Consider the following 26,909-nt stretch of genomic DNA (forward strand, 5'->3'; position numbering starts at 1 on the left):
TTTGCCGAGAGGATCCAGACCCCTGTCGGAATTATTGCTACCATGAAGGGACAAGCTTTCCCTGCGGAGTTTTGACATTGTTCCCGGACGAAGTTCTATGCCACGTTTTTGGCATATCTTGTGTCCGACTCATGCTGGTAGCTCAGCCCCACATGGACGCGTTCAGTGCGTTGTAGGGTCGCGCTGGACGAACATGCACATCATCGCACGCACCTCGCTTCTGTGTCACCTTCACAACGACGCAGTCGATAGGGTGTGTAGCCTTCATCTTGAGGTATGTTCTGTGAGACTAGTGTCCTTCGTTCTTGTTCGAACGACCTGGCGGTCCATGATGTCTGGCGTCGAGGGGGACCGCATTGGATGGTTCAAGGTAGCATCGTGAAGTTGCATACGCAGCGCTGGTATCAAAGCCGAGATCGCTCGGAATGACGGTCGTAGCTAAGCCGAGACTCCTGTCTTATCCGATGTGGGTTATCTTTTCGCTCGTAGGAACCTCAGTCCACAATGCCATCTCTTCCGTAAGCTGAATCTCCACACTATCACCCGTACTGCATAGCGCTACTGCACCTCGCTTCGAGGGTATACTGCGGGTCAACTGTAACAGGCATTTGGGCGTGTCGCGTACCCCATCTATCTTACGAAAAGTCTTGTAGAAGTCGCGCATGGCGACGCCCTGTAGTCCTTATCGCGGCCGAATGCATAGAAGTTTTGTTAGGCCAACGGCAAAGGGTCCGTCGCAACGACAACTTCCGATGATCATAGCCACGCCCTACGACGATAAGACTTGGTGACCAACGGGAATGCGAAAGAAGGTGTAAGCTTGTGCAGTACTGCCCGCTGTGATCGTGCATGTAGATCCATATATGAGCAGGGCATCTTTCCCTTCATCTCACACTCCTCATCACATCCATCTCTTCTTCACACCACAATGAAGGGTCTTTTCACAGCCTCTTCGGCTGCCCTGTCTTTGGCTGGTGGTGCTATTGCTAGCCCAGTTGCTCCTCGATCGGAAGTCGTCTTCTTCAAGCCTCTGGCTGTCACATCCAACTCGGTACACAACGTCCATGTCGGCTACGGAGACGATGACTTCGAGGGCGAGATTCGCCTGGTGTATGGCGAATGCGGCATGAAGAGCCACGCCGATGGTCACCACGACGTGGCATCCCACTACATCAAGCGATCAAGTCGTCCCGAGCGATTCGTCTGGATCGTACCGGATGATGCTGTCCATGGCGGATGCCTTCACGCCTACTCAGGCTCTAACCTGATTGGCCGCTCAGCGCCCATCTCGATCCAGCATCCACCAAGGAAACGAGAAGAGATCTCCGACGTGGCTGATGCCATGGGTCCTTGGTTCGACGGTGTGGCCTACATGGAGGCGAAGCAAAACAACGCATCATATGCCGCAGTCGAGAAGAGCAAAAAGATCGCCATTGTTGGTGGAGGCATGTCGGGGTTGATGACAAGTCTTCTCCTCGACTCCGTAGGCATCCACGATTGGCACATCCACGAGTCCTCGCAGCGTATTGGCGGCCGTATCAGGACGAAGTACCTTGCAGGCAGCACACCCGAGCAATACCAGTACCAGGAGATGGGGCCTATGCGATTCCCTGTCTCGATCACCTACCCGGACCAGAACGAGACACTGGAAATCAATGACCACAAGATGGTTTTCCAGCTCGGAGACGTCCTGAACCAGATGAACGGAGGCAACACCAGCGATCTTGCCGTCAACTTCATCAACTGGATCCAATCAAGCCCAAACCTGCCCGCTAACTCAAATGGGTACCGTCTGCCAAACGGCCGTATCCCTAGCGCAGCGCAGATCAAGAGCAACGCAACAGCCTACACATTACCAGCAGCTGAGGGCCCAGATGAGGAGGCCGTGGAGCATGCCGAGGAGGCATACGAAGACTTTGTCGGATACACACCAGAGGTCGAGCGGGAAATCGCCACCAATGTCTTCAAAGCTCACAAGAATGCCGTCGACAAGGGTCTCTTCCATTGGTCCGAGGCTGCGTACATCAAGTACGCGCTGAACGCCAGCGATGATGTTGTGGACTACATCACCGGCAACGGCGACGCTCCGATCTGGGAGTACGATACTGTATACTTCAAAGCCACGGATTGGCGAACCATCGACAAGGGTCTGGAGTCATTGCCGCGTGCATTCTACCCCCACGTTCAGGATCGTCTGACTCTGGGACGCAAGGTAACCGGCCTGCAGCACGATGAGAGCACCGGAAAGATCGCTGTCCAATGGCGCCAAGATCCTTTCGCCATGGAGCCCGAGAGCGAGGAATACGACTACGCAGTCGTTGCGGTGCCTTTCTCCAAGGTCAGGCTCTGGGATCTTCCCCAGTACTCCTCGCTTCTGTCGCGCGCCATCAGCGAGATGAACTACCAGCAGTCTTGCAAGGTCTCTCTGCACTACAAGACTCGTTTCTGGGAACACCTCCCAGAGCCCATCATCGGTGGCTGCGGCTCAGTCGACATCGCAGGTATCGGCAGCGTTTGCTACCCCGCGTACAAGGTCAACTCAACTGGGCCCGGTGTCATCCTTGGATCGTACATCTCTGGTACCCTAGCGCGCTCGGTGGGTGCACTCAGCGAAGAAGACCACGTAGCAATGGTCCAGCGGGCGATGGTGGAGATTCATGGCGATGTGGCTTCCGAGCAGTGGACTGGTGCATACGAGCGCCAGTGCTGGGAGACAGACGAGCACCAAGCCGGTGCTTGGGCCTCTCCATTCGTTGGCCAGCAAGATCTGTTCCTGCCCGCCTACTACAAGACCGAAGCCCAAACCATCTTCATCGGTGAGCACACCAGCTACACACACGCCTGGATCTTCTCAGCACTTGACTCCGCCGTGCGCGGCACTTCGCAACTGCTGCTGGACATGGGTCTGGTCGACGAGGCGAAGCAGATCGTGGATACCTGGATGGGAAGGTGGATCTCCATCTAGATGGATCAATAGAAGAAAGTAAAAGTTAGATAAACATCATAACAATGAATAATGTCTGATCAATGCAACAAAGAACTGCAATGGTGTTGAAGTAAGGTCGTGAGAATTATTGAGAGACGCGTGGTGCAGGAGCGATGGGGTGCGACTCCCCTGCGATGGCGTCATCGCCCCTGAAAGTTTGAGACCGAGGCTTTCACATGCATGTCTCCAACCATCCATCTACACCTTCGCAGCGCTCTCTTCGCTCTCTTCGGCCGTCCATCAACGAGGTGACACCAATCGCGCGTGGAGCCGTCCTGCGTCGGCGGACAATGCGACTGACCTGCCAAATACCACGTCGTTCGTGTCCGCTGCCACTGACAGATCACAGTGCCGATCATGGGAGTATCCTTGGCGATCACTGTTCACGTGATCACGCGTTCAATCACCCCCAAATCCAATTACCAGCTACATCTGGGCAATCCGGACACGACTGTTGATGTCGCAACACTCACGAATTCGAACCAGTATTGCTCAATTTGTTGCACGTCCACACTGAGCGGTCGCGACGACATTGCCATCTTACCAGTCCAGAGGGATACTAAACAGGTGCGCTACTGTCTACATCAGTATAGCAGAAAAGGAGTAGCCAAAACCCACGGTGATGTAGGCTTCTAAGAGGAGTATACAGTATGTCTCTTGTTGTATAGCGTGATGCTACCACGAAACCCGATCGATGAGCCAACTCGTCATTTCCGAAGTCGCGCCGCACCCCGGTAGGAGTCTGAATATGTAAATGCTACGGAGTTCACCTTGCGCCCAACTTGGTGTACTCAGACAGTTACATCTCTCGACTATGGCGACATCTCACCCAGAGAATCCAGTGCGGTCGGCTGGAGCGCTCAAGCGATTCCGTGACATGCTTGACAAGTAAGGCAAGTCTTCGACATTTTCGCGTGTTGTGCTGATAGCTCAAAGGGACTGGTCTGATGCGGAGCCCTGCAGAAAGAAGCTCAAGATCGAAATTCGCAAACAGAAACGAGCGATTCTCATTGCCAACGCGCTGTTGCGTGGATCGAAGCGCCTTGCTGACACTCCTTACGGACCTGCTATACACGCCGCCGCGCAAGCCTGGAAGAGACACGCGAAATTCCTTCCGTACGAAAACTCCGTTGCAGTACTGAAGAAGAAGTACAGCTTTGCCAACTACAACAAAGAAGTACGTCGTTACGTATGTCACGGACTTCTCGAGAAGATCGCAGCGCAAGAGATCCGGGACCAAATATACGGATACCTGGTTGAGCCTGGTCTAGTCACGCTCGTTGAGTCCTGGGATAGCCTCAGGGACGAGCATGAGAAAGACCATAGATATGTGGGTAACCGCCGACAAGCATGTCTATCTTCACGAAACCACGAATATTGGAGCTTCGACTTCCTCTGCAAGCAGCCTGAATTGCCGGAGATCTTCCAGTGCGACCACGTTGGTCACAAGTTCTTAGTTGAACTAGTGCAGCACTGGTACAGAGTCAACACCTTCGTCATTGAACGTCCCGATGACTTGTCTCTTATCCCAGACTTCGCCATTCAAGATCGTTGGCAGCTGGGCATCGTGCCGCGCGATCACATCAAGAATCTGGAGTTTCCCATTCACGTGGCCTTCGTTGCTCGAGAGGACAATGGCAAGCCGCCACCCCAATTGCCGCTGCTGTGCAAGGGACTGGAACAGTTCCTGCAGTTCAGTCCTGGTACCAGGATCAATCTAAAGATTGTGACCAGCACACCACCTAGGAGCAGGTTCATCAAGAGCCCTTTCTCATCGCGCAATATGGTCTCACGAACGCCGGAAAAAGGCCGCGTCTGGACGCGCAACGAGACAGCGATACTGGAGTTTGTTAAGGATTTAGAAAGCGGACTTTTCGACACGTTCAAGAGACTTTGTGATGCTGGGCTTCGGCTGGTGTTTAATGTGGACCCTTATTATGTGGGTCCCAACTTGGAGATCAAGGTCTTTAATGCCGAAAAGATCACGTATGATTTGTGGGCTGAGAAAATACTGGCGTATGAACAGGAACTGGAATGAGCATTGAGGTAACGCCACCTCACAGGCTACTATCACAACATCTAGCCCCAACCCCTCATGGATCACTTCCACTCCAGTACACCATACCGTACCAAATATATCCCCTAATGTATAACCAATGCGCCGGCAACAACCTCCCCACTCCTTTCTCTAGCAACTAAACCCACAATCTGTGGTACGACATCTACCGTCCCCGTAATAAGCTGTCAAGCAGCTGCAGATATCGGGGGTAGCTTGTGTCTAGTTTTGATTAGAAAGTACTCTAGGAGACCCCGGATTGTAGGTCACTTACATCGAGACATTGCTCGTACCAGAGTGCGCAGATGTAGCACCATAAGAGTGGCTTTCCGTCAGCGGCTTCGGCCGCGACGGCCGCGTCGACTGCGGCGTCGATGGCAGTGACATCGGGGCGCAGGGCTCATGATGCAGGGACTGCGATGGCAGTTGTGGCCATGAAGGTGGTGATGATGGGGAGGAAGCGCATGGTCGGTCTCTATTATTGGAATAAGTTCTGGTGGTTAGACGTTCGGTTGAAGATTGAGTTCTTCCAAATTGCTGTGATGATTGTCTTTGGAGAGACGTAGCGCAGGCTCTTCTTATAGTTGGGAGGCTCCTGGTACCAGTAATAATGCGTCAACCGCGGCGCGAGCGCTATCACGGCATATGACTTTGCCGACGAGTGAAGGACGAAGTCGCGATTTAACCGCTGTATAGGTGAATGGTGGTCACGAAAGCAGTGAACCCCTTACTTATCATGAGGGGCAGTGTATCGATTGACGAGCTTATGTGACGTATCATAATGAGATCGTGCCCATCAGCAGGTGCGTCGTAACAGATCTGTCCTCGATCTTCGATATCGCACATCACATCCTATGGGTTCCCGTTGCAGCCAGATGTCGACGAGCTCAACACTCTTCAGTAGATTGTTGCTCTGGGAAAGTTCTAGCTCTTATGATTTGTGATATCCCAGCCGGAAGACATACGATCGGTTTACTAGAAATGAATGATAGAAGGTGCAATCGTCTGTAGCTTACAGTAGTATGTGAGCGTCAGCGCCCTTCATCAGTTCCATGTGCCATCTCCATCGGGCTCTCCGACGCAGGCGCAGGTGAATTATGCCCAGCCGCTCTTGTAGGCCAACCCCGCAGCTGATAACAGCTTCCCACCGGACGATACATGCAAGATAGCTCAAAACTCCGCAACGTCGTATGTATGCTTGCGGCGTGGCACTGACGACTCATGTCGATGACGTCGTGTCGCTGAACATGCCCACCAGCGATTGAACAGTCGGGGAAGCAAGGGCGTGAGTCACATCGGAGATGGTGTGCGGGACGTAGTAATCGGCTAGATCATGCGCCGGCCCGCTTTTGAGTCACACGAGGCAATCGAGATGCTGAAGGACGATGCATCAGCAGGTGCGTGTTCGGACACGCGTGGACAAAGTGGACGTCACGTGGACGTTTATCGATAAGCTAGTGCCGGAACATCCTGACGCGGGCACCGCGAAACGTCACCTCACGACGCGTGCCATGGTTGCCTTCATCCTCCTTGTCCCCAATCGCGATCTGCCCACATGCCGACGACACCTGCTTCCTCTTTCGCTGGCAGCGTGCGCGTATGGTGTGAAACCCTGACCGGGTGACACGCGCTTGTCCTGTTCCTGTTACGCCTAGCTACCAGCTCCACCGTCGGGAACGCACGATCGAGTCCTTTTCGCTTGCCGCTGACGCATCGGTCTCGTTCACCTAGCTCACACGAGCGCATTCGGATAGACATATATTGCTCGAGTGGTGGGAAGCCGGCTCTTGCTGGTAAATGCCGCAAGGTCGTTACGGGAGATCATGCTGAATGCATGCCGCTCCGGCGCTGAGGTCGTCAAAGGGCGGGCCCCACCATCCTCAATACACATTCGGCGATGGTGACTTTCCAGTCATGCTGGATAATCACAGTGTGGAGCGCACCTTGTTGGGCCGTCCATTCAGGTAGCAGACAAGAGCGAGGATGCCTCAAGGCAGAAAGGGCGGCTGTGCTATGCTCCTTACGTACGCCTGCCATATCCCGCTTCCCGATTGGCGCATCGCAATATTCTGGCAGCACTTCATTCGAAGAAAAACACGAACGCTATGATGCCTACGTTGATGTTAGGTCATCTACTTGGCAAGATCTCGTCTTAATGTAGGCTGCAAACCTAACGCAGCATGCAGCGCATACCTCCGCATTCAATATATAGTAGTAAAGAAAGCGTTCAGCCCTGACGGCCTTCATTCCAGAATAGGCCAGCGGCATGCGGCACATCCTATCAGGCAGCTGCGATCTGAGGTTCTGTCGAATTGCGTGGAACCGTGGAGTCATCAAGTGTGGTGGGGGAGTACATATAAAGTCCCGTTCCATGGTAAAGGCGGCTTAGCGAGTATACCTGCCCCTTGAATGCTTTGTGCAGCCGCCAGACCCCAAGCCATTCACGTGTGCACGCTAGCGTAGATCAGTCTTCGGAAGCCGCATAACAGCTCAACCTGCCGCACCGTCCTCGCTGATTCCAACCTCATCGCTCTGCCACCACACACATAAAGCCTGCTCAATTCCCGCGCTGTCGCGTCAAGCACGACTGCACCCCGCACCAAGCAACACTCGACCTGCTTCTTCTGCACGACATTGTCCCTCAACGACTACACCCTGTGTTCGCGGCATTCTACCTGGTGAATCCTAGTGCTCCCGATTAGCGCATGCTTTCACCCCTGTCGTGCGTTGGCTGAACCCACCCCACATCGCGCCACCTGAAACAGGTACATCGTCAAAGGACATCACCAGTCACCGATCCGATTGCATCTTTCTCACACATACTTTAATCCACCGCGACAACTACTCAAAACCGTTGTAGCCGCCATGGCGAGATTTGACGACTTCCCGGCAGAGTTGCGCAACATGGTATACGACCAGCTTCTCCGCGATCGTCATACTCAGCAGCCAACTCACAACTCTCTTGCACTCTTCACCGTCTCACACCAGGTGCATGTAGAGTCTACTTCTTACTTCTACAAGAACAATCCCATCAGCACCGTCGCCCCGTCGTCGCCTATAAACGCTAGCGCCACCGTGCTTCCTCCTATCGCCGATAAATACCTTCGATTCCTAAGTCGACTCAACTTATCTGCCACGATTGGGAGAGCGAATCCGGAAAGAGAACGCAAGATCGCTGGTACCATAGCATCACTAGCTACTATCGGCGCAGCCTTCGAGGAGCTGGACATTTGCATTCAATCTTCCTTATCAAGGCTTACGAATTCACGCGTCGATGACTCCGTATTACACGCCAACCATCCCATCACGGTTTCATTGCGACGACTGCTCGATTCTGGAGTGGCAAAAGTTTTGCGCCTCGATCTCCACAAAGTCTGGTTTGCGCCCGGTATCGCCCAAGACCTTCACGTACGATACGGCACTCGACTCCAGTTTGTGGGTGACAGGAACGCTATCAAGGACCCAATTAGCATGGAAAGGTCTCTCACTGGCGTTTCTTCAAGCTCTCATCTGACCACCTTAGGTGTCGATGACGAAGTCATGGCCAACGCTTGCTCAGACGATGCTTACACTCCCCGGACGCCATCTTCTCTTCCTTCCTCGATCTGTTCACCATTCGAAGATCTGGACATGTTTTCGGTGACGTCGTTCGATCTCAACTCCGATACTACTGCCGACGACGAAGGGTCCATGGAGTACGCGAATGAAGGATCGTTCTTCTCTGGCGCCGACATCGAAGAATGGGAGGCCTCAACACAGGCAGCGGAACAGGAAGAACCGAAACACCCGTACGACATCGAAATCGATGAAGACGAAGATGATGATGAGGATGAAGAGATGGAAGACATATCGCAAGATGATATGGAGGCGATATTTGGCAATCTGGAGGAGACCGCTCATCACGTTGCCAATGATGCTGATATTTCATACATGACTAACTTTGCGCCTGAGCTGCTTTTGACTCGGCACAATCTTGGTCATCTGGAATGAGGCTTACGTGGTACTACTACTAGGTGTCGCGATATGGCATGTGTGGACTTCCCATGATGTCAGTGCGTGTTGTACAGCAACCATGATGATGCATGATTGCAGCGAGCAATCTCGCGTGCAATTTGCGGTTATGGCATCTTTCCTTTCTTCGGCGTTCAGCATATGGCGACCTTCAGCACCGAAGCGTGCTCATCGCGTCTTACACCAGCGAGTGCTAGCATTTATCAACGGCGTTTTCTTGGTTTTTCACATGTATCGGATACCCGTGCGCCACCATCACCAGCATTAAGGCGTTTTTCTTCATTCCACGACGATATACTGGCACGGAAATCGCCACGTCTCTTTATAGAAATTACCAATCGCAAACATACCTTCCATCCCATCTCACTCCAGCCTGCCGATGTCATCATATCTGAGTCATCGGGAATGACTCCCATAAACTTACATCCTCATTGCTAATCAGCTTCTCGCAGCACTAGTATTCTCCCTTCATCATCCCCTCCGTAGCTCTCTGCGGTCAGCGACATGGGGAATGATCGATGCAGACTTCGCAAACCCCGCTTTCCCGACCTTCCTGACTCTCAACACGACGTGGCCATGCCGCCGCCGGAGAACCCCTTCGCTCACTTCGTTCACTCTCAAGCACGCCGCAAGTCCGAGTCCGCTGCAATCCCAATTCACGACCGGGATGTCAAGCGCGACACTGCGACAAGCTCTACGGCGCGAAATCCCTTTGCGCCTCCGGTTCCACCAAAGGACGAGCCGTATAAGACGGCGTCCACTTCATCCGCGATCAGCGGGACAGGGAATACTCTGAGTGCCTTGGAGAAAGAGTGGATGCTTAACGACTGCATTCAGCCGAAGTCGGTAAATGAAGATAGGCTGAGACAGGAATACTCACCGAAGAGTATGAGGGCGGTAGATGAAAGCGAAAGCCGGGACGGAAGAACACCCGCCCGCCGGATACATCCAGCTTTGAGGTCGATCTCATCACCGCCACGAAGCTTTATAGCCCTCCGGGAGAGTGTCCAAGATAGCGGGGTCGACGTGTTCAGTCCCGTAACCTCCAGCGATGCAACATCGGATGACGCCAACAGCGAAGTCATGCCGAAGGCCACAAAGCGCGACACCGTCGCCGATCTATTCAGCGAGATAATGGGAACCGGTAAAGCGCCACGCCTACCGCGTCAGAGAGTGCTAGACGAAGTATCTACACGTTCCGCCGTGCCACCTCCCCTGCGTATACCCAGCAAGCCCAAGCCTTCGCCTCGTGGTAGCGCCCTACCCCCGACGACGCACAAGTACAACAAGCTAGAGCTAGGCGGCCGTCCTTCACTCCAGATCGTAACGACTTTCGCCGAGCCCAGAACCGCACCAGAGCCCCTCGCCAATCGACGTAGTTACACGAAGCGCATGAGTCACGGGCACGGTCGTAAGGACAGACCAGCACGCGCATCTATGATGCGATGGAGTCTCTTCCAGAAAGATGCGCAAGTACCACCACCGCCGCCAGTGCCAGAACCACGGAATGAGACTCCGCCCATACCCCGGAAGAGCAGCAAGAGAGGCAGGAGTATCACCTTGCGAGAGCCATTGCTACCCAAGAAGAGCACATCTCCTCTTGGAGAAAGTCCACCACCGCCTCTCCCCAAGCAACGGCGCGCGCAAACCTTTCCTGCGCAAAAAAGCTCTCACAAACTGCGGAAGGATTCGGATATACGTCTTTCACCCACCCTGCCTCAGCGCAGGAACACGCATCACATCACCGTGAACAGGATGCGCGATCCTGATGAAGCTTTCGAGGAACTTATCGCGCTTCGCAGACGTGCGACCGGTGATGTTGACGGAGGCGCACTCACGGTGCCTGGTAGGGCAAATAGCAAAATTCACAGCGTTAGTGGTGATGGAGGAGGTGATTGTTTCGGCCTATACTCAACAGCAAAGAGTCGCGTCGATGACATCGTAGAAGTAGTGCGAAGCGTGAGAGAAAAGAATAGGGCGAGGAAGAAGCGAGAGAAGATGATGGCGGAGGTGAGGAGGAAGTATGAGGAGATGGCTAGTGCTACTACTAATACGACGGGTGGAGAGGGGGGGTATAAGTGGTTGTAATTGGGTATTAGATAGGGTTCAATTTGTTAATGTGTCCATACTATGTCTGCAGTTGTATCACATTCATACTTTCGCGTCTTTCGATTGTGATGACGGCCACACAAAGTTCCTCGCCTTGCCTTCTCGCAAGTCTTCCGCTGTGGGTGGAATGGTAGGCTGTCGCATAGGTCGTTCCCGCCCATCCGATGAGTGAGCTGAGGAAGACTTGGGTTGTGCCTGTGGTGTAAACGTTGCCGCGCAAGGGTTCAGAATCTGTGCGACTCTTGCTAGGAATTCTAGACTGAAACTGGGTTCTGCGTTGGGTGATGTCATAGTGCTGTTGTGGGGTGGGAACGGCAAGGGTGACTAGATAGATGTATGGGTGGGAATAAATGGGTAGGGGAGCAAACGCAGTGTTGGTGATTGTTGTGTGCGACAATGACTAATGTGGTGGGCGCGTGACTCAAGCAAGCAAGTTGTGATGGTCAAAGACGTTGTTCTATACCTCGCTCTTGTGTTGTCGCAGCAGCTGGGAGGATCGTGGATACATGCTCAAAGAGTGTTTAATAGTTCTGACTACTATGTAATCTTTCAGACTAGGCTACAACACCTACTCATCTCCGCTCGCTAAGACTGTCGCTACCCTGTTCTCCATCGTGCACCCGCCCGTGTATTTCATCATGGCGCAGGACCCAAAGATCCTTCAGTCGAGGTGTACTCTTATACCGGCATTTCATTCACTGCTTCTCCAAGTACCCAAGAACCAGAGGACCAGAGGAGCGCGGAAGTGGTGAGCTAGAACTTCATGTTACTGATACGGCTACTCTTCTTTGGGACCGCGGGCCTTGGTTTTGGTGATGAGCTGGCAGAACTACGGCGCCGTGAGGAGCTGTTAGACCCACTCTCTTCCTCTAGAGAAACCTGGTCAGTGGGTGGTGTTGTTAGGTCCGCCTCGTTTGTCACCCGCATATTCTCTGGCGAGTGGCCGGCATGTGTCTTAACTACCATAATTAGTTCGCCGATGTGCACGAGAATATGTTTCAGTGTGTCCATGGCTGCACCCCGGAACTCACTTTCTCCGATTTCTGGACCGTAGCCGTAGCCATCGTGGATTCCAGATTCGATAACCCAAGCTATGGACCCCATGGCGTAGCTTATGTAGTAGATGCAGTTGCCGAGGAAGTAGGGTTGCAGCAGAGTTATGGCCGTCCATATCATGCCCGAAGCAAGCGCAGCAGTGCTAGGCTGAGCACCGGGAATGTACAAGATGCCCTGATAAACTGCGATTATGAAGAAGACTACCACTGCGACGAACATGGCCATGTGTAGTGGTGAGGGGGTGTATGTACCGGACGTGTCGCCTTCTGGGGCCGGGATATCCGTGCCTCGTGAGTCATGATCGTGTCGGTCGTCGGTAGAGGGGACCTTGGTCTCTTCATGTTGGCGCGCTTCGCTACTAGTGTCGATAGGATTGGGATTCGTGGGCACGAAGGATAGTGGTGCCGAAGACTGGCTTGAGGTCGATGAACTTTTCATTTGGTCGTGGCCTGCTTCTGTCATTGTGCTATGGAGTCTGTGGCCTAAACGTATGGCTTGTTGTGTAATGAGTATGTGGAGAAAGTGGTGGCGCAACCCGATATACATACTGAGCGGAGAGAAGTTTGCTTCGTCTCAAAGAGAATGGGCGAGAAAGCGGACGCAAGAAGGAAATTGTCAGCCAAACAACAACAATAACAAGACTTCTAGAAAGAACCATGCTACAAGAAAATCAGTTCTCCGACGTCCATTCAAGCATTGCGCTAGGGTGGGTAAAACCTGAGTGGCAGATCAGGCATCCAGTTCCTGTAGACCTGGTATCGGTTGGCGTTTGCATGCATACAATGCGGAGCAGGCTACGCCGCATCAGGTCTATAAGACAACGTCACGAAGTCAGTTTTAAGTTAAGAACACCCGTGCAGCTAGTTACCGAGAGTCAGAGTTGTGTCGCGTACTCGAGGTTTGACAAGTCGACGACGCCGCACGGCAGGCTGACGACAAGAGTGTAAGAAGTAGACATCGGCCCCAGTGATGATCACTGATCAGGACCAGTAATGATACCTAGGCTATCCATCGTAGCCCCATAGGTGTAGTAATCACCGAGCTTATTGCATTGACGCTGACAATGTCGAACGTTTGATTGCTCCACGGACCTGCGGAACGCCCAGTCAGCAGCCGCATATTGTGGCACCGCCCAGGAAACACGGCGTTCGCTGCAGTGGACACAGGTTCGTTTCAGACAGCAACAGACAGCGGCGTCGGATGCGGGGTGGTTCTGCATGTTGGAAAGGAGGCGTTGGCTTATCGGGAACTGCGAAGATGTCAGGAGGCGGGATGGAGATGTCGAGTGGGGCGGGTAGTCCGGCGGGGAGATTACCAGTTTCTGGTAGGCGTCGCCCCAATTTGGACCCTTTGCCACCATCTTCGCTCGTCCGGTCGCACTGGAAATGGCCTCGAGCCCAACACGTACAACAATAGCTGTTCCGTGGTTCTCGGAAAATATCAACAGCTTCGACTTTGTCTATATTGATGCGCTGTCAGCCACAGCGGCACATGACCGCCAACTGCACTGTGATGCCGTGCCAGCCGTTTACCAGCGCGGCAGGAACCGTGCATCAACCATTTGGAAAGATTCACGGCTCAGCAGCGGGCCAGCATCTGATTCGCCCCAAGACGGGATCCAGAAGCCACTTTAGCACCGCCAGTGGATCCAGGTTCGGGGGCGTCTGGCTGCAGGGACACCGCAAAAGGCTGAAGGGCCTGCCAAGCGCAATCTCGCCGGCCCCCAGCGCCCCATGCCACCTCCTGCGCGTCTTGGCTGGTGCTGACGAGCTGGCGGGTCTGTCGTCTTTTAAAATGTGCTGATCCCCCGACGCCCTGCCACAGCACGCTGCACCCCCTATCGCCATCGTAACATCTCCGTCTGCACTCTCGCGTCGCTCGTTAGGATCTATCCTCGTTCCTGGATCTACGCCGCCCAAGATGATGCTACCGTCGACTGGAGGTCGGAGCCCGTTGCTCGCGCTCTCGGTGAGCGCTGGCTGTGTCCTGGTATTCATCTTCGCCTTCATGGCTTGGCAGAGTCCACCCCGGGTGACTTTCCCACATGGCCAGTCTAACTTGTACGTGCTGTCAATTCATGGTTCTTGGGACGGAAGGGCCATGGCCTAATCAATGCTTTTCCGGCGGAAGCTAACAGACCCTACAGAGCTGCAGCCAGCGCGCAGACCGACTCGACCATTGGCGATGTCATCAAGCTACTGTACCAGAACCTGAAGGTGTCACCAACTGAGCCCTTCATTCGCGAACCAAATGGCAGCCACATCACGTTGCCACCGAACCCGCGCTACAAGAAGAACCTAGGCAGCGACGTCCTGATTCTGGATCTGGAGACCCGTCCCCTCAAGTCTACTGAGGAGTACGAACGGGGCGAATATGACTGGCGCAACATCAACCACGTTTCTGGCGGCATCTTCAACCACTACACATATGCGCTTGTCCACGGCTACGACTACAAGTTCGTCCAAGCCCGTGAATTCGAAGACCGACACGCTACCTGGATCAAGCCCTCTGCACTTGCAAACCACATCAAGGACTACAAGTTCATCATCTTCCTCGACGCCGATGCCGCTTTCCGCTTCCTGCACGTCCCTGTCGAATGGATGCTCAACCACTGGGACGTAAAGCCGCACCACTCCTTCGTCATGGCCAAAGACCCTTGGAGCGCGAAAGAGCCCCAGTACAACTCCGACCGCTTCAACCGTACCTACACCAACACCGGCTTCATGATTGTTCAGAACAACGAGCAAACCCTGCCCATTCTCAAGGCATGGCACGAGTGCCCCGACGACACCCGCTACGCAAACTGCTCGCAATGGAAGCAACCCCGCTTCCACGAGCAATCCGCTTTCGGCGAGTACATCCGCTACGACTACGAGCAATACATCAAGGAGCTTGAGTGTGGAGAGGCCAATGGCTTCCCCGGTGTCGAAGTCAGCAACTGCCAGGGCAAGCTCATCCGCCACTACTGGTTCGAGAAGAGCAACGTCAAGATGGACTTCCGCGAGAACATCATGAACGCACTCACACTTCCGATACAAAAGATCTTCGCGCAGAACACGAGTGGCGTCGTATACCAGCAGGAAGAGAATGTCATACTACAATAGCAACGGCTTGCTCTACTGGCAAAGCACAAAGATAATACGTTTACGAAGAAAGAAGAAAGGGCTTATCGCATAGCATAGCGTTGCATTACCAAGGCGTTTTCCAGATATGGGATGGGCAATCATTTGTTATCATGTTTTCGGTTTTGGTTCGGTTCGGGCTGGGTGGTTTTCGCCCCGATTCATTTTACCGTCGCACTTTCGATCTGGGTCTTCCGACGCGATGATACCCCAATGCGAGTCTCCAGTTCACACAATCAATATTATTCACAACAAGACTGATATCCCGTCATTGCGCCAGATTACCTTGCCTTGTTTCGAGTTGCTGCGCTTGGCTTCCGACGCTGTGACACCCGGGGCCAGTGTCACCTGCCGAACGAGGTAAACTCCCCTCAGCCGATCCTACAGCTTACCACGATTGAGAGGCCCATCAAGCGCATCACTAACGGCACGCCTGAGAGCTACAAAACAGGATCTCTTGCCCAGCCCAGCCGCTTATCACCGCCACTTCACCCTAGCCACGCGACTGCATATCTGCCAAGGCGCTAGAACGTCGTTAGCGCCGATGATCGGCGGTCAGCCACGTCCTCGAAATTGGGTTCGGCTGGCAGGGCGGCGTCCTATGTAGGTTGGCCGACCGGAGTTGCGACGGCGCTGTTCAGGCGGTCTGTCTGCGGAGACTACTCGCTCTGCTTTGGGATGGACAATGGCGAGCTTTCGCGACAAGTGTCCCGAAATAGGCTGAATGCGCTTGTCGATCTATACGAAGCGCTTCGGATTGCGCCGGACGCTGGAATTGGCAGGTTTGGTCGGCGTACCCGGTCCCGGTGCTAGCAGGTTCTGACACGACGCTACTTGGCCTTTGGACGATGCTTCTTTTGGAGATGTAGCCTTAGGGTGGAGGCTAGGGCCTTTCGTGCGTAAGATGGTCGTCTCAATGATGGCTTACTGAAGGTGGCATATACACTCTCAATCATATACCGGACGACAAGCAGTACATGTCGCCAAACTTCATTATTCGTCGCATCTCGTTCCCGTCTCAAGCATGAAGCTCAGCTTCAACACACGAGAGAGACTCGCCATCTACTCACGCTTGCCAGAAGCTATTAGTGCTTCATGTACCCCGAGTTGCATTGGTCCTTGGCGTTTCCGAAGCTCACCTTCAACACGAGAGAAAGTCGTCACCTACTTACGCACGCCAGAAGCTGTTAGTAGTCCGTCTACCCCGAGTTGCTTCGGTCCTTATCGTCTCCGCATCGCACCAAGCTCTCATGCCAGAAATGAGCGCTTGCCCTCGTACCAAACTCGGTGTACATGTGAAGCCGGAGTATCACCAGCGGGGTTCTTGACGGCCTGAGTCTCAGTTCCCTCGGAACTTTTTTTCAGGAGCTGGAACACATCCATGGTTTGTATATACGAATATTATCTCGGTCTTGCGACCATCCATATAGGCGAGGGATAGTATTCGTCTAGGCGCACGCCAAACATTTCGTGCACCGATATCGAACATCTACCTATTTCTACTTCACCACACTCCCGTCCTGCGCATCGCTCACGATGGATTGCATGGATACTCGAGGTAATCCATATCGTTTCCAGCTTGCTTCTTGCGCCAATTCAAACGAACCTCCGCAGCGCCGCACTTTGGAATTTGTACAACCCCAGGTACAAGAACAATGTCCCCGCCGTCGATCTGATCCCAAAGAATTTGTTTGCCTTCATCCGTGTCTATCTCGGGTGGCTTGTCGAGATCCTTGTTACTCCCTTTGGCGGCAAACCGAGACAAGATGCTGTTCGTAGACGGGATATGTTAGCAGAGCGATGTGAGTGTAACAACGAGCGAAGTGCACACATACCCTTTCACAATGTCGTCCCTTGTGATGCCACCCCATACGAGTCTCTGTTCGTCACTAGGCTTCGTATCATCTTCAACCTCGCCCAACCCGTCGAATCCAGGTAGTAACGACAGCGGCAGCTCCGTGCATCTGTCCCCAGAGTGCGGAGTTTGGAAGCACTCTATTGCCAATCCTTTCGGGTCAAGGAGGAAGTAGTTCTTGTCGTCAACACAAACGGCGATCTTTTCGGTCTCATCTGGATATATGTAGTCGTAGTCGCCACTGCCGACGTCGTCGCAGCTGAGGCCGTCATCAAGAAGCACTGGTGTGATGCCGCGTAGTCGCCATGCGTATGGAATCAGATAGGCGTAGAGGGCTCGAAGTACACGCTTCTCGATGTCTATCGTGCTTTCCAATGATGTTAAAATCATTTTGTTCTGATTGATGAGCGTAAACAGGTGCTCTATGTCGCGATCGGTCAAACCACTAAAAAGCGCGGCGGTAGAGCTATCGATGATGAATTTCCAATTTTCAGTGAGTGCCATGAGCGCATCACTGAGCTCCTGCTTGGATGTTTCCACAACCGTGCTAAGACAATGTTAGCCGACTTCCAACAGAGGCGCAAACACGCTCATGCTAATTGTGCTTGTGATAGTAACAGAACTTGAGACAATTCTCATTACCGCTTGAAAGGTACGTACCCCTCTTTGAGCATATCGTTTGCTTTCGAAATGCCAACATCGACTCCGGACATGACAGTCTCTTGCATCGTCTCTTGCGCAGTTGGGTTTTTGATGAAGAATTTTGAGGTTGCGAAGGCCTTTTGAAACAATGGCCCTCCAACCATACCAAGGCCGATACCGAGAAAGCTGAATAGCCAATCCAATGATTCGTCTGGCTTTACTTCTGGGGCGAATGTACTCGTGAAGCTGTCCATTTGAGAGTCGGCCGTATTGCTGGCATCCTTCATCCCTTCATAAAAGTTGTGTTGAAGCTTCGAGGTTGCGTCAGCCAAAGGTAGGAGACCACGGAGATCTTTGCTTACCTTGCTGACTTTCGTGAAGCCACGCAATATCATCGCCGCTCCCGGGGATAATTTGTCGTCGCATTTCACGCCGACGAAGCAACCATTCTCCTCGGCCGTCACATTGCACTCCATGTCAACCGGACCCTTCCAAAAGTTACTCAAGAACCGCACAAAGGAGAGCTCGTTGGGATTGACTCCTCCGTGCCACTCAGTGATACCAGCATCCCAGGCACTCTTGCACTTGAGCTGCTCCCATCGCTCGATCACATTTGCGTTTTCATCGTCTGCCAGAGGGTGGTCGCAGCCCACTTCTTTCCAATCATCATCAGTCTCGATTGGCAGAGCGATTCCGTCCTCACCATTTCCTTCACCAGCATCTGGAACATATGCAGCCAAGTCAACGGCCCAATCTGTTGTTCCACCGAAGTTAAGACTCCGGTAAAGATCAGTCCGCTTATCTTTGATACCGTCACCCATATATGCGACCCAATCAGAACCGTAAACCAATACGTCTGAATCGGAATCGACATCGTAGTATCTCCCTGCTAGGCCGCTTCCGAGTATTTTGGATATTTCCGCGTTTGCTATATAGCCAGCTGTTCCGGTGCATTCGCCTTTAGCAGCACTGGACTCCGGTCCGGAGAACGTGCAGAGCGGTCCGGTACACGAAGACTCTGTCATGCGGAATGACCGACCATAACTAGATACTCCAACAATAATCTTGGAACTGGGAACACCAGCCTTGGTGATCATGGACAGAGAGTTCATCGTTTCGGTCAAGTTGACATGCGAGCGCAGGCAGTTGCCTCTTGGGCAGCCTGGATTGGCCCATGCGTTATTGTAGTCCCATTCTGCGTGCATGTTAGCTTGGGGTTCGTGTCTGATAAATGATCGTGATGCTTACGGCCGTGGAGGTCGTATGTCATGTAGACTATATAGTCAACGACCTTCGCGATTTCGTTTATCGGAAACGATTTGAGGTACCAGTAGGATGCCGGTGCAGCGATGGATATACTCTCTTCTACAGACGTAATCAGCTAACGCATCAGAAATGACCACGAAGTTAGCCTACTATTTAGTTTGGCTCTCAAAAGCTTGAGTAGCGCGAGATAGTTCGCGCCATCGATCGGCTCCGCGGCAGGAATGCCCGGTATGTCTGGCGCTCCTGGATACTCCCAATCAATATCGACTCCGTCCAGGTTGTTGTTGCGAACAAAGTTGGCGATATGTGTGGTGAGTATGTCCCTGTTGGCGGGTTTAACGCCTTCACGAAAGATCCAATATGAGCTGGGACTTGTAGATGCTGTCCAGCCACCAAAGGCAAGGATACGCTTGGGCCCCCGCATGTTGACAAACTTTTCGAATTGTTCCCGGACCGGCCCTATTGTGACACTGAACTGAGGTGTGACGTCCGCAAACGCGAAATGTACGTGCGTATAACTTTTGTCGATTTGAGTGACGTCCATGTGAAGACACGGTCTTTCCTTCTTGTTCCAGGCCTCGAAGTAGCCCAGCTTCATGAAGTTTTTAGGTGCTTGGTCATTGTTCACAATGTTTGTACCACAATTCGAAATGCAACCATTTTTACCAGGCTCTGATGTCCCTGGAGGACCCAGCGATGCCCTGGTGCAGAAGTCGGCGGTAGTACCACACTGGCCCCAGACATTGCAACAAGCATTGAGAGGACATGGATTCAGGTTTGATAGATCTGTGCCTTTAGATGGTGATGAAGTGCCAGGCTTTTGTGGTCCGCAAACAGCGTTCTCGATGGGCGCCGGCATGGAAGGCGAACCAGAGCTGAGACACATCTTGATACCAGCGTAAAGGATATCGCACCCTGACCAGCCCCATGTTTGCTTGTTGAATTCGTCGAGATCACTCAGTTTGAGTCCATTGCTGGCGGCGATACTGTCGCACCAGTCCCCTGCCTTTACAAGGTACCAAGCACAGCTGCCGTCGGAATCTGGTTTGGGGCGGAAGTCAGGAAGGGTACCACTGCTGCAACAGGCCCGCTGTCCTGGTCTGAGATTGGAGCAGAACGAGCTGCCGGGGTTGTATTTCGTGAAATCAGCACCACTAATACCACATTTCGAAGCAAGAGCACCGCAGCCGTCTCCAGAAACAACCTGGATAGTTTTACAATCTGCGCGACGAACCAAGCCAGTTGTAAGCGTATCGTTATGCCAGGATATGTTTGTCTGGATGGGGGGCTCTATAAGGTACGCATGTGTCGTAGCGTTGGTGTACCATAGCGTTGTCTGTCCGAGACTGATGTCTTGCCCGACCTTTCCGATACAAGTTGCATTCTGCCAGGATGCAAGAGCTGAAGCTACTCTGTCGAATGCCTCTCCTGGAGTGTTGTCCGCGAAGATCCCCAAGATATAGTCCGTTGGCGACCCTTGGTCACAGACCTGCAGTGCTAGCGTCGAGTAATGGGGCGCATCGGAGACCCTAATGTGATCGAGTAGCTGATCTAGAGCCGTGATAGCTACTCCAGGCTTGTTGATGGCGGCCCCAACGTGTACGCCAACGACGGTGTTTCCGTAGTGTACCGTGACTGCGGTCGTTCCGGATTCTTCGCTATGATCGAACAGCAGTGATGCCTGAAGTTCTTTGATTGTAGTAACAAATTGAGGCGTGATAACCTTATGCTTGGCTTCCCCAACCATGACAGTGATGTTAGGCGTGGCTAATTGCAAAGTATGATCGTTCTCGATTGCTGCGTACGCTTCGAACTGTGCATCGAAGACGGCTCTTCCGCGGTATGTAGTGCAAGCTCGAATGATGGGAATGGATTGCGTGAAGGCGTTCGGAGCCTTTTCTACCAGGAAGTTGACCAACTTCGGCTTTCGAGCACATGCGTTGAGGAAACTCGGGTCTGCATAACGCGTCCAATTCGCCGCATTGGATCCAACCAGCTCGCAAACCACTGGACAGGGGCTGAGACCGCTGTTGACAAAGTAGTCGTGAGAACTGGTTTTGAAAGCGAAGGAACGACCGGATCCGAACAAGCCGGCAGCCAGCAGCAACACAATGCTAGTGAGCAACATCGCAGACGCTCGGTATAGCAATACGAGTGGTAGGTATATAGCGTATTGGCGTGCTTGTATGACAAGGAGTAAAGTGAGATTCTATCGAGATGTTTCTGGAATGTGCGTGGGCACGTCAGTGTTGACTGGATCAGTTCGACTCAACTTCGAAGCATCTGCTTTTCCTCGACGTGGTACTGTGCCCTAGTCCGTACTGCCCGGGCGACATTCCATCCGATCGATATCTAATCGACCGAGCAGTATCATCCGGTGCTGGTTGGTCGCACGCATCCTGGCTGTTAGTGCAGTACTTGGTACCAAGGCCTTGAAACTGTGTAGGCTTCATTTTGGTGTGTACTTAATAACCCATATTTAGCCTGCAGCCAAGTTGAAAATGAAGAGGTCTGAGCACTGGAGGCGTATGGCTAGCTGGGCGCATGCTTGTAACGTTGCATCGGTGGGCATGCTCTGCAAGAGATCATCGTACGTTGTCATGCACGCCCAAACTCCCTGAGTGCTGATCACTGTCAGGCACAAGACTACGTCGCGGTCAGTCTGGGGTATTCTCAAGATATACGCTTGTCAGTTTATTAGAACATACATGTGTAGCTTCGCCGCAAAGCTATGTGCTAGATGGTGGTGATGCTAATACGAACATTGATCAGGACTCCATGGGGCGACGCCAAGATTGCGTCATTGGGTCTGGAGCGCTAGCGGAGCACGTGCCATCAAGCGACGAGCTTGAGTCCAGACGCCGAAGCTTGCGGATGGACGTGTTACACTCACCCGGCATCAAAGGTAGATCGCATCGAGTGGCATGCTGCCTGGGTGAATACATGGCATCTCCCTAACTCATAAACGTTGCGTGCGAGCGACGCAACAAGCTGTCTACAGAGCCCTGGAGAGTTCAATCTTGTACAAATGACCTCGGGAGTTGGTGAAGCGCATCTGATCCGAAGAATCACCGCTAGAGGTAGGTGTGCTCGATGTACACATACGTTTTCACCGAATAACAATGTCTAGATGTGTATGACGTTGATGATACAGAGATGGGAGCCAAGCAATGCTCTTTACCCGGCTGGCAAGATACTGGATTGCCAAGCGCAGGAGTCTACGCTCGTGTTGGTGTCGCAATCTTACATATAATTTGATAACGCTGAACATCTAGCCATCCTCGACCTTTCTTGTTTATCCTTTCCCACTGTGACTTCTACTGGTTAAGCCCGTCGGCTATCAGATCACAATGGGCCTCGGTCTCCGATATCAATCGATTTTGCTGCGCCTCCTTGGCGCATCTGGTGTGCTTCAAGCATCGGATACGCCGTCAACAGTACAGTTCGACCTCGTTTTTCCCGGGAATTACTCGCTGAACGAACCCTACTATCCGTCGCCTGTCATCTTCGCGTTACACAACTTTTCCGCGATCGGCCAGAACACTATCTTCTGGAGCTGGAACATCACTGATGCGCTTGACACGGGACATGAACCATCTACCATCGTTGCCTCCGGCAGAAGTCGACCCGACACTATCGAGGTGGAGATCTCTCCTGATATTCTGCTGATAGTTGAGCCCGTTTCTCAATTAAGAAATAACACTATGGATCTTCTTCGTCTGAGCTACACCTTCGGTCTGACTTACGCCTGTAGCAATACAACCGGACTTCCGACGGGTGATTCGAAGATCACCGTGCAATTTGACGGAGAGAGCTTCTTTGCGCTGTTGCCAATCCACCCAGACGAAGACTATGGCCCGATAGAGCTCGCGAGAAAGGGACGCTGCGCCAGGCCGATCGGGTCTTTCGGAGTTCAAGAGCGACCCGAAAGCAATTCGGACCAAGCGTGTCAGGTTCTCAATCCTGGTATACAGCCCACGAAAGCATGTGCGCTGCCCATCAACGCGCGTGTCACGGAACAGGCTGCGGCTATAATGAGCGGAGCAGCTTCCTGTCCCAATCAGACTTGGCCGGACACTACCGGGCTTATGGGTAATTGCATATCTCGAGGATCTGGAAATGATGATCTGAGGGCTGGTGGCGCGTTTCTCTTCGTATCTGCAGCTTTTCTTTTGATTGGTATCTACTAGGCCCATCGCGCTTCCTTGTGGAGTAACACGTCTACTGTCAAACGCATTGAGTTTTGCCACCGTTACTGAATCTGCATTATCTCAGTCGCAGATACGACAAGGTACCAAAGGCTCAATTCTGCTACTTTCTATTAGTCTGAAAGCAGGCTCAGTCTACGCATGGGAGTGGCCGGACAGTTTATCGTATTGCTTCAATCTGCAGACGACCTTCCCCATTTTGACTACATGTACGCCACTGTTGTACAGACTGTCTTCCACCATACCAGTAATCTAAAGCCAACTCGCTTGTCTAGTGATGGGCACTTCATTTGACGTCGTCGTGTATGCACCGACAAACATTCTGTGGTAATTGCAGAACTGTGCCATGCGCTTACGAAAGAAGAGAACTAACGCTTGCGTATATGCCCTGTCGCCTCTCAAATACATTATGAATGAAGTACGTTTGCAAAAAGTCGGGAACAACTTGAAGCATCCCATCGGCAAAATGCTCTTCCGATCCTACTTCTTAACCTTCGCGGCTATTGCTTGCGCGCGCAACACATGGATCAATCCCCGAGGTCCAACACCAGTCGGTATCGTTGATCCGGGTGCGCACCCAGCGTGTACGTACTGGCACGACAACCTGGACAACAGCCTTCCGTGTGGCATTCTCACGTATTTTTACCTTATCACACCTGCTCAACTGTTCGCGTGGGTAAGTGCCAATATATGCGCTGGGATTATTTGACTTGGAAAAACTTACAAGATGACAGAATCCATCTCTGACCAGTGAGTGCGGGAACTACTTGGTTGGCCATAGCTACTGCGTTGATGTTGCTGTCGGGCCCAGTTCTTCTACGAGAACTTCATCGACAAAGATATCTTCGACTTCCTCAAGCTCCAAATCGTCTTCTACGCCAATCTCTAGTCCTTCCACAACGCTGCCAACTACCGCAACTTCACCCACACCTTCGCCTACACCACCGATGACTACGTTATCAACAACATCTCGTGCACCTTCTTCGACATCCTCTTGGAATGGTATCGCTACAGTACGTTACATGTTCACTCTCAACATACACGCGTGCTGACAAGAACTACTTCCAGCCTCTTCCAACGCAGCCAGGCATGGTCGACAACTGCGACGACTTCTACCTCGTGCAGGCTGGCGAGACATGCGACGGCATTCTCTCGAAAAAAGGCATCACACTAGCGCAGTTCACCACCTGGAACAAGGAAGTGGGGTCAGACTGCACCGGAATGTGGGCCGACGTATACGTCTGCACATCAATCATCGGCCATACACCTACGCCCGCCAACCCCGGCAATGGCATCTCCACGCCGTCACCAATCCAACCAGGCATGGTGGACAACTGTGATGCATTCTATTTCGTCCAAGCTGGCGACACCTGTGCAGCCATTACTTCTAAGTTCAGCATAACCGTCGCCCAATTCACAACCTGGAATACAGGAGCTGGGCCATCTTGTTCGGGTCTATGGGCAAACGTCAATGCTTGTGTATCAATTGTTGGTCACAATCCCACGCCTGCGAACCCTGGAAACGGTGTTCAGACACCAAGCCCAATCCAGAATGGGATGACGAACAGTTGCAAAAGGTTTCATTTGGTCAAGAGCGGTGATACGTGCGCTACTATTGCGAAGCAGTATAGTATTAGCACTAACAGTTTCTTGGCCTGGAATCCTGCGGCGGGAAGTAATTGTCAAGGACTTTGGGCCAATACATACGCTTGTGTTGGGGTTCTATGAGAGCTAGTGGTAGAGGCGTATGAACAGCCGCGCTTAACGTAGACGAACTTAGCATACTGTGGGTGTAAGTGATGGAGGTTCCGATGTAAATTGAACGTGTCATTTACGCTCTCATATGCGACTAGCTGCGCACTACCTTACTGCTACACATCCGGTACTGCCCTGAATGTTCTCTTGTAACGGCCAGCATGTGGTAGCTGTAGACCCGACCAAAAGCTCAACACATGACACCGGTCGTTTTTGGTGGGGTTATGAGTGTAGTGAAGCACGTGATGTGTGAGCCCGGACGGCCGCTAGTAGGTGATATGGATTTGAGTTTGTAAGAATGTATTGATGATGGGGTATCGAGCAACTGATATATACAAGAAGAGGTGAAGTCTATGAAATGACGTGATGTGAAAAAGAATTCAAGACCCTCTTCGGGGTAAGATGAACACCTGCCACCGAACCTCAAAGTCTACATTGCCTTCGTGATGTCATGAACTTTCTTTTTAATACCAATGTAGGCTGCGGGGCAACTCTTTGGTTTCATCATTGAAAGTGGTGGTACTGAACGCTGCTTAGTGACCGCTCTAATTTTGCTGCCCTAGATCGTCGCCAAGCGGTGGAGACCATAGAAATAGATCCAAGAATGAGATATTATCCTCTTGACTGTGGACGAAGCTTTCATCAGACCTCGGAAGATTCTGGTGATGATACCCGGAAGATGATCCTTGCGCAGACGGAATGTCCTGATGTGTGTTGTAAGGTGATGCTGCGGAGTGTGGCGATATTGAATAGAAGGAGAAAGGCGACGCTAGAGGGCTGTGATGGGGTTGATCCGCTGCACCGTGGATGGAGGTAGGTCCGGTGTATAGGTGTGTTGAAGGAAAGTACGATGAAGAGGCGGTGTCGAACGGTTGGATGCTCGGTAGGGTTTTCAGATCCGTCGACCCAAGATTGCCGCTTACATTTGCTGGCGAAAGTGGGTGCCCGAAACCATGGGCAGGGCGAAGAGGATACAAATGCTGAGGCGATGGCCAGCCTTCCTGTCGGACGGCATTGTATGGCGCAAGATTCTGTTGGCCGAACTGGAAGGGCCACACATCTTGGTGGAGTGGTGCCGCTTCTACGGCTTGCTGCAGATCATTATGAAGTTCCTGAAAGGCTTGGTCCTCGCCTGCTGCAGGATCGTACGATTGGGATGGTATCGAAAGCCCATTTCCAGCGCCCCTGATATTGAAAAAGTCGTGTGCGAGTGAACCCTCACTTGGTGCTTGCTGTATGTCGGGTAGAGGATACGAGACCTGGGTTGGGTGTGCTGCAGGTGCATGGGTTTGAGGGGTCTGCGGTGCCGAGCCGAGCTTGGTTGGGGTAGGCCTCTTGGCTGGTCGGCGACGAGGTGTAGAGCTCTTGTTGGCTCTGCGTGAGGGAGTCGTAGCAGTGTCCGTTTTGTTCTTCTTTCTCTTAACGGGATCGGGGTGTAGGCCCGGCTGGCACTTGCGCTCGTGCTTCAACAGGGCATCATTGCGAGTACACACGACCTTGCACTTCTTGCACATCAAAGGCCTCTCGTTGGCCGATGGATGTTGGGTCCGTATGTGTCGTGCGAGGTTGTTCGTCATGTCGTCACCAGTGAACGGCACATTGCACTGTCCGCACCGAACCTCATCAGGGGACGATGGTTGCGGCGAAGGCGTGGAGGGGATGAGGTGCTCGGGTGCGTTTGTATCGACCAGCGGCTGACCATGTCGAGGATTGGCTGAGCCTTCTGTGAGTTGCAGCAGTAGGCCGTGGCTAGAGTTCGCGTGCGCGTTCACGGTGGGAGGGATGTCGTTGGCTTGATGTTCGAAAGGCGGCGTGTTATCGAGCTGGTAGGAAGGTTAGACAT

At 52.6% G+C, this 26,909-nt stretch overlaps 7 protein-coding genes across 7 annotated transcripts; 5 read left to right on the plus strand and 2 right to left on the minus strand.

The window, feature by feature from the left end:
- Positions 1 to 928: 928 nt before the first annotated feature.
- J4E88_009947 (uncharacterized protein) lies at positions 929 to 2,965 on the plus strand (the record flags this gene model as incomplete). The annotated part of the gene is made up of 1 exon (XM_049403545.1): positions 929 to 2,965. The coding sequence occupies one exon, from the start codon at positions 929 to 931 to the stop codon at positions 2,963 to 2,965; it is 2,037 nt and encodes a 678-aa protein (XP_049250707.1).
- Positions 2,966 to 3,800: 835 nt separating this feature from the next.
- Positions 3,801 to 5,024, plus strand: J4E88_009948 (uncharacterized protein; the record flags this gene model as incomplete). The annotated part of the gene is made up of 2 exons (XM_049403546.1): positions 3,801 to 3,874; positions 3,950 to 5,024. 2 exons carry the CDS (start codon positions 3,801 to 3,803, stop codon positions 5,022 to 5,024), a joined length of 1,149 nt encoding a protein of 382 aa, XP_049250708.1.
- A 2,883-nt stretch (positions 5,025 to 7,907) lies between these two features.
- J4E88_009949 (uncharacterized protein) lies at positions 7,908 to 9,032 on the plus strand (the record flags this gene model as incomplete). Its single annotated transcript, XM_049403547.1, has 1 exon — positions 7,908 to 9,032. The coding sequence occupies one exon, from the start codon at positions 7,908 to 7,910 to the stop codon at positions 9,030 to 9,032; it is 1,125 nt and encodes a 374-aa protein (XP_049250709.1).
- Positions 9,033 to 9,629: 597 nt separating this feature from the next.
- J4E88_009950 (uncharacterized protein) lies at positions 9,630 to 11,004 on the plus strand (the record flags this gene model as incomplete). Its single annotated transcript, XM_049403548.1, has 2 exons — positions 9,630 to 10,925; positions 10,999 to 11,004. The coding sequence occupies 2 exons, from the start codon at positions 9,630 to 9,632 to the stop codon at positions 11,002 to 11,004; spliced, it is 1,302 nt and encodes a 433-aa protein (XP_049250710.1).
- Positions 11,005 to 11,915: 911 nt separating this feature from the next.
- On the minus strand, positions 11,916 to 12,680 carry J4E88_009951 (uncharacterized protein; the record flags this gene model as incomplete). Its single annotated transcript, XM_049403549.1, has 1 exon — positions 11,916 to 12,680. One exon carries the CDS (start codon positions 12,678 to 12,680, stop codon positions 11,916 to 11,918), a length of 765 nt encoding a protein of 254 aa, XP_049250711.1.
- Positions 12,681 to 14,138: 1,458 nt separating this feature from the next.
- J4E88_009952 (uncharacterized protein) lies at positions 14,139 to 15,322 on the plus strand (the record flags this gene model as incomplete). Its single annotated transcript, XM_049403550.1, has 2 exons — positions 14,139 to 14,278; positions 14,365 to 15,322. 2 exons carry the CDS (start codon positions 14,139 to 14,141, stop codon positions 15,320 to 15,322), a joined length of 1,098 nt encoding a protein of 365 aa, XP_049250712.1.
- Positions 15,323 to 16,871: 1,549 nt separating this feature from the next.
- Positions 16,872 to 21,231, minus strand: J4E88_009953 (uncharacterized protein; the record flags this gene model as incomplete). The annotated part of the gene is made up of 5 exons (XM_049403551.1): positions 16,872 to 17,109; positions 17,176 to 17,742; positions 17,856 to 19,032; positions 19,086 to 19,202; positions 19,254 to 21,231. 5 exons carry the CDS (start codon positions 21,229 to 21,231, stop codon positions 16,872 to 16,874), a joined length of 4,077 nt encoding a protein of 1,358 aa, XP_049250713.1.
- Between the last annotated feature and the right edge of the window lie 5,678 nt (positions 21,232 to 26,909).

This window comes from Alternaria novae-zelandiae, assembly GCF_023758075.1.
Source record: "Alternaria novae-zelandiae strain BMP 2774 chromosome Unknown scaffold_27, whole genome shotgun sequence".
In the NCBI taxonomy this organism is placed as follows: Eukaryota; Fungi; Ascomycota; class Dothideomycetes; order Pleosporales; family Pleosporaceae; genus Alternaria; species Alternaria novae-zelandiae.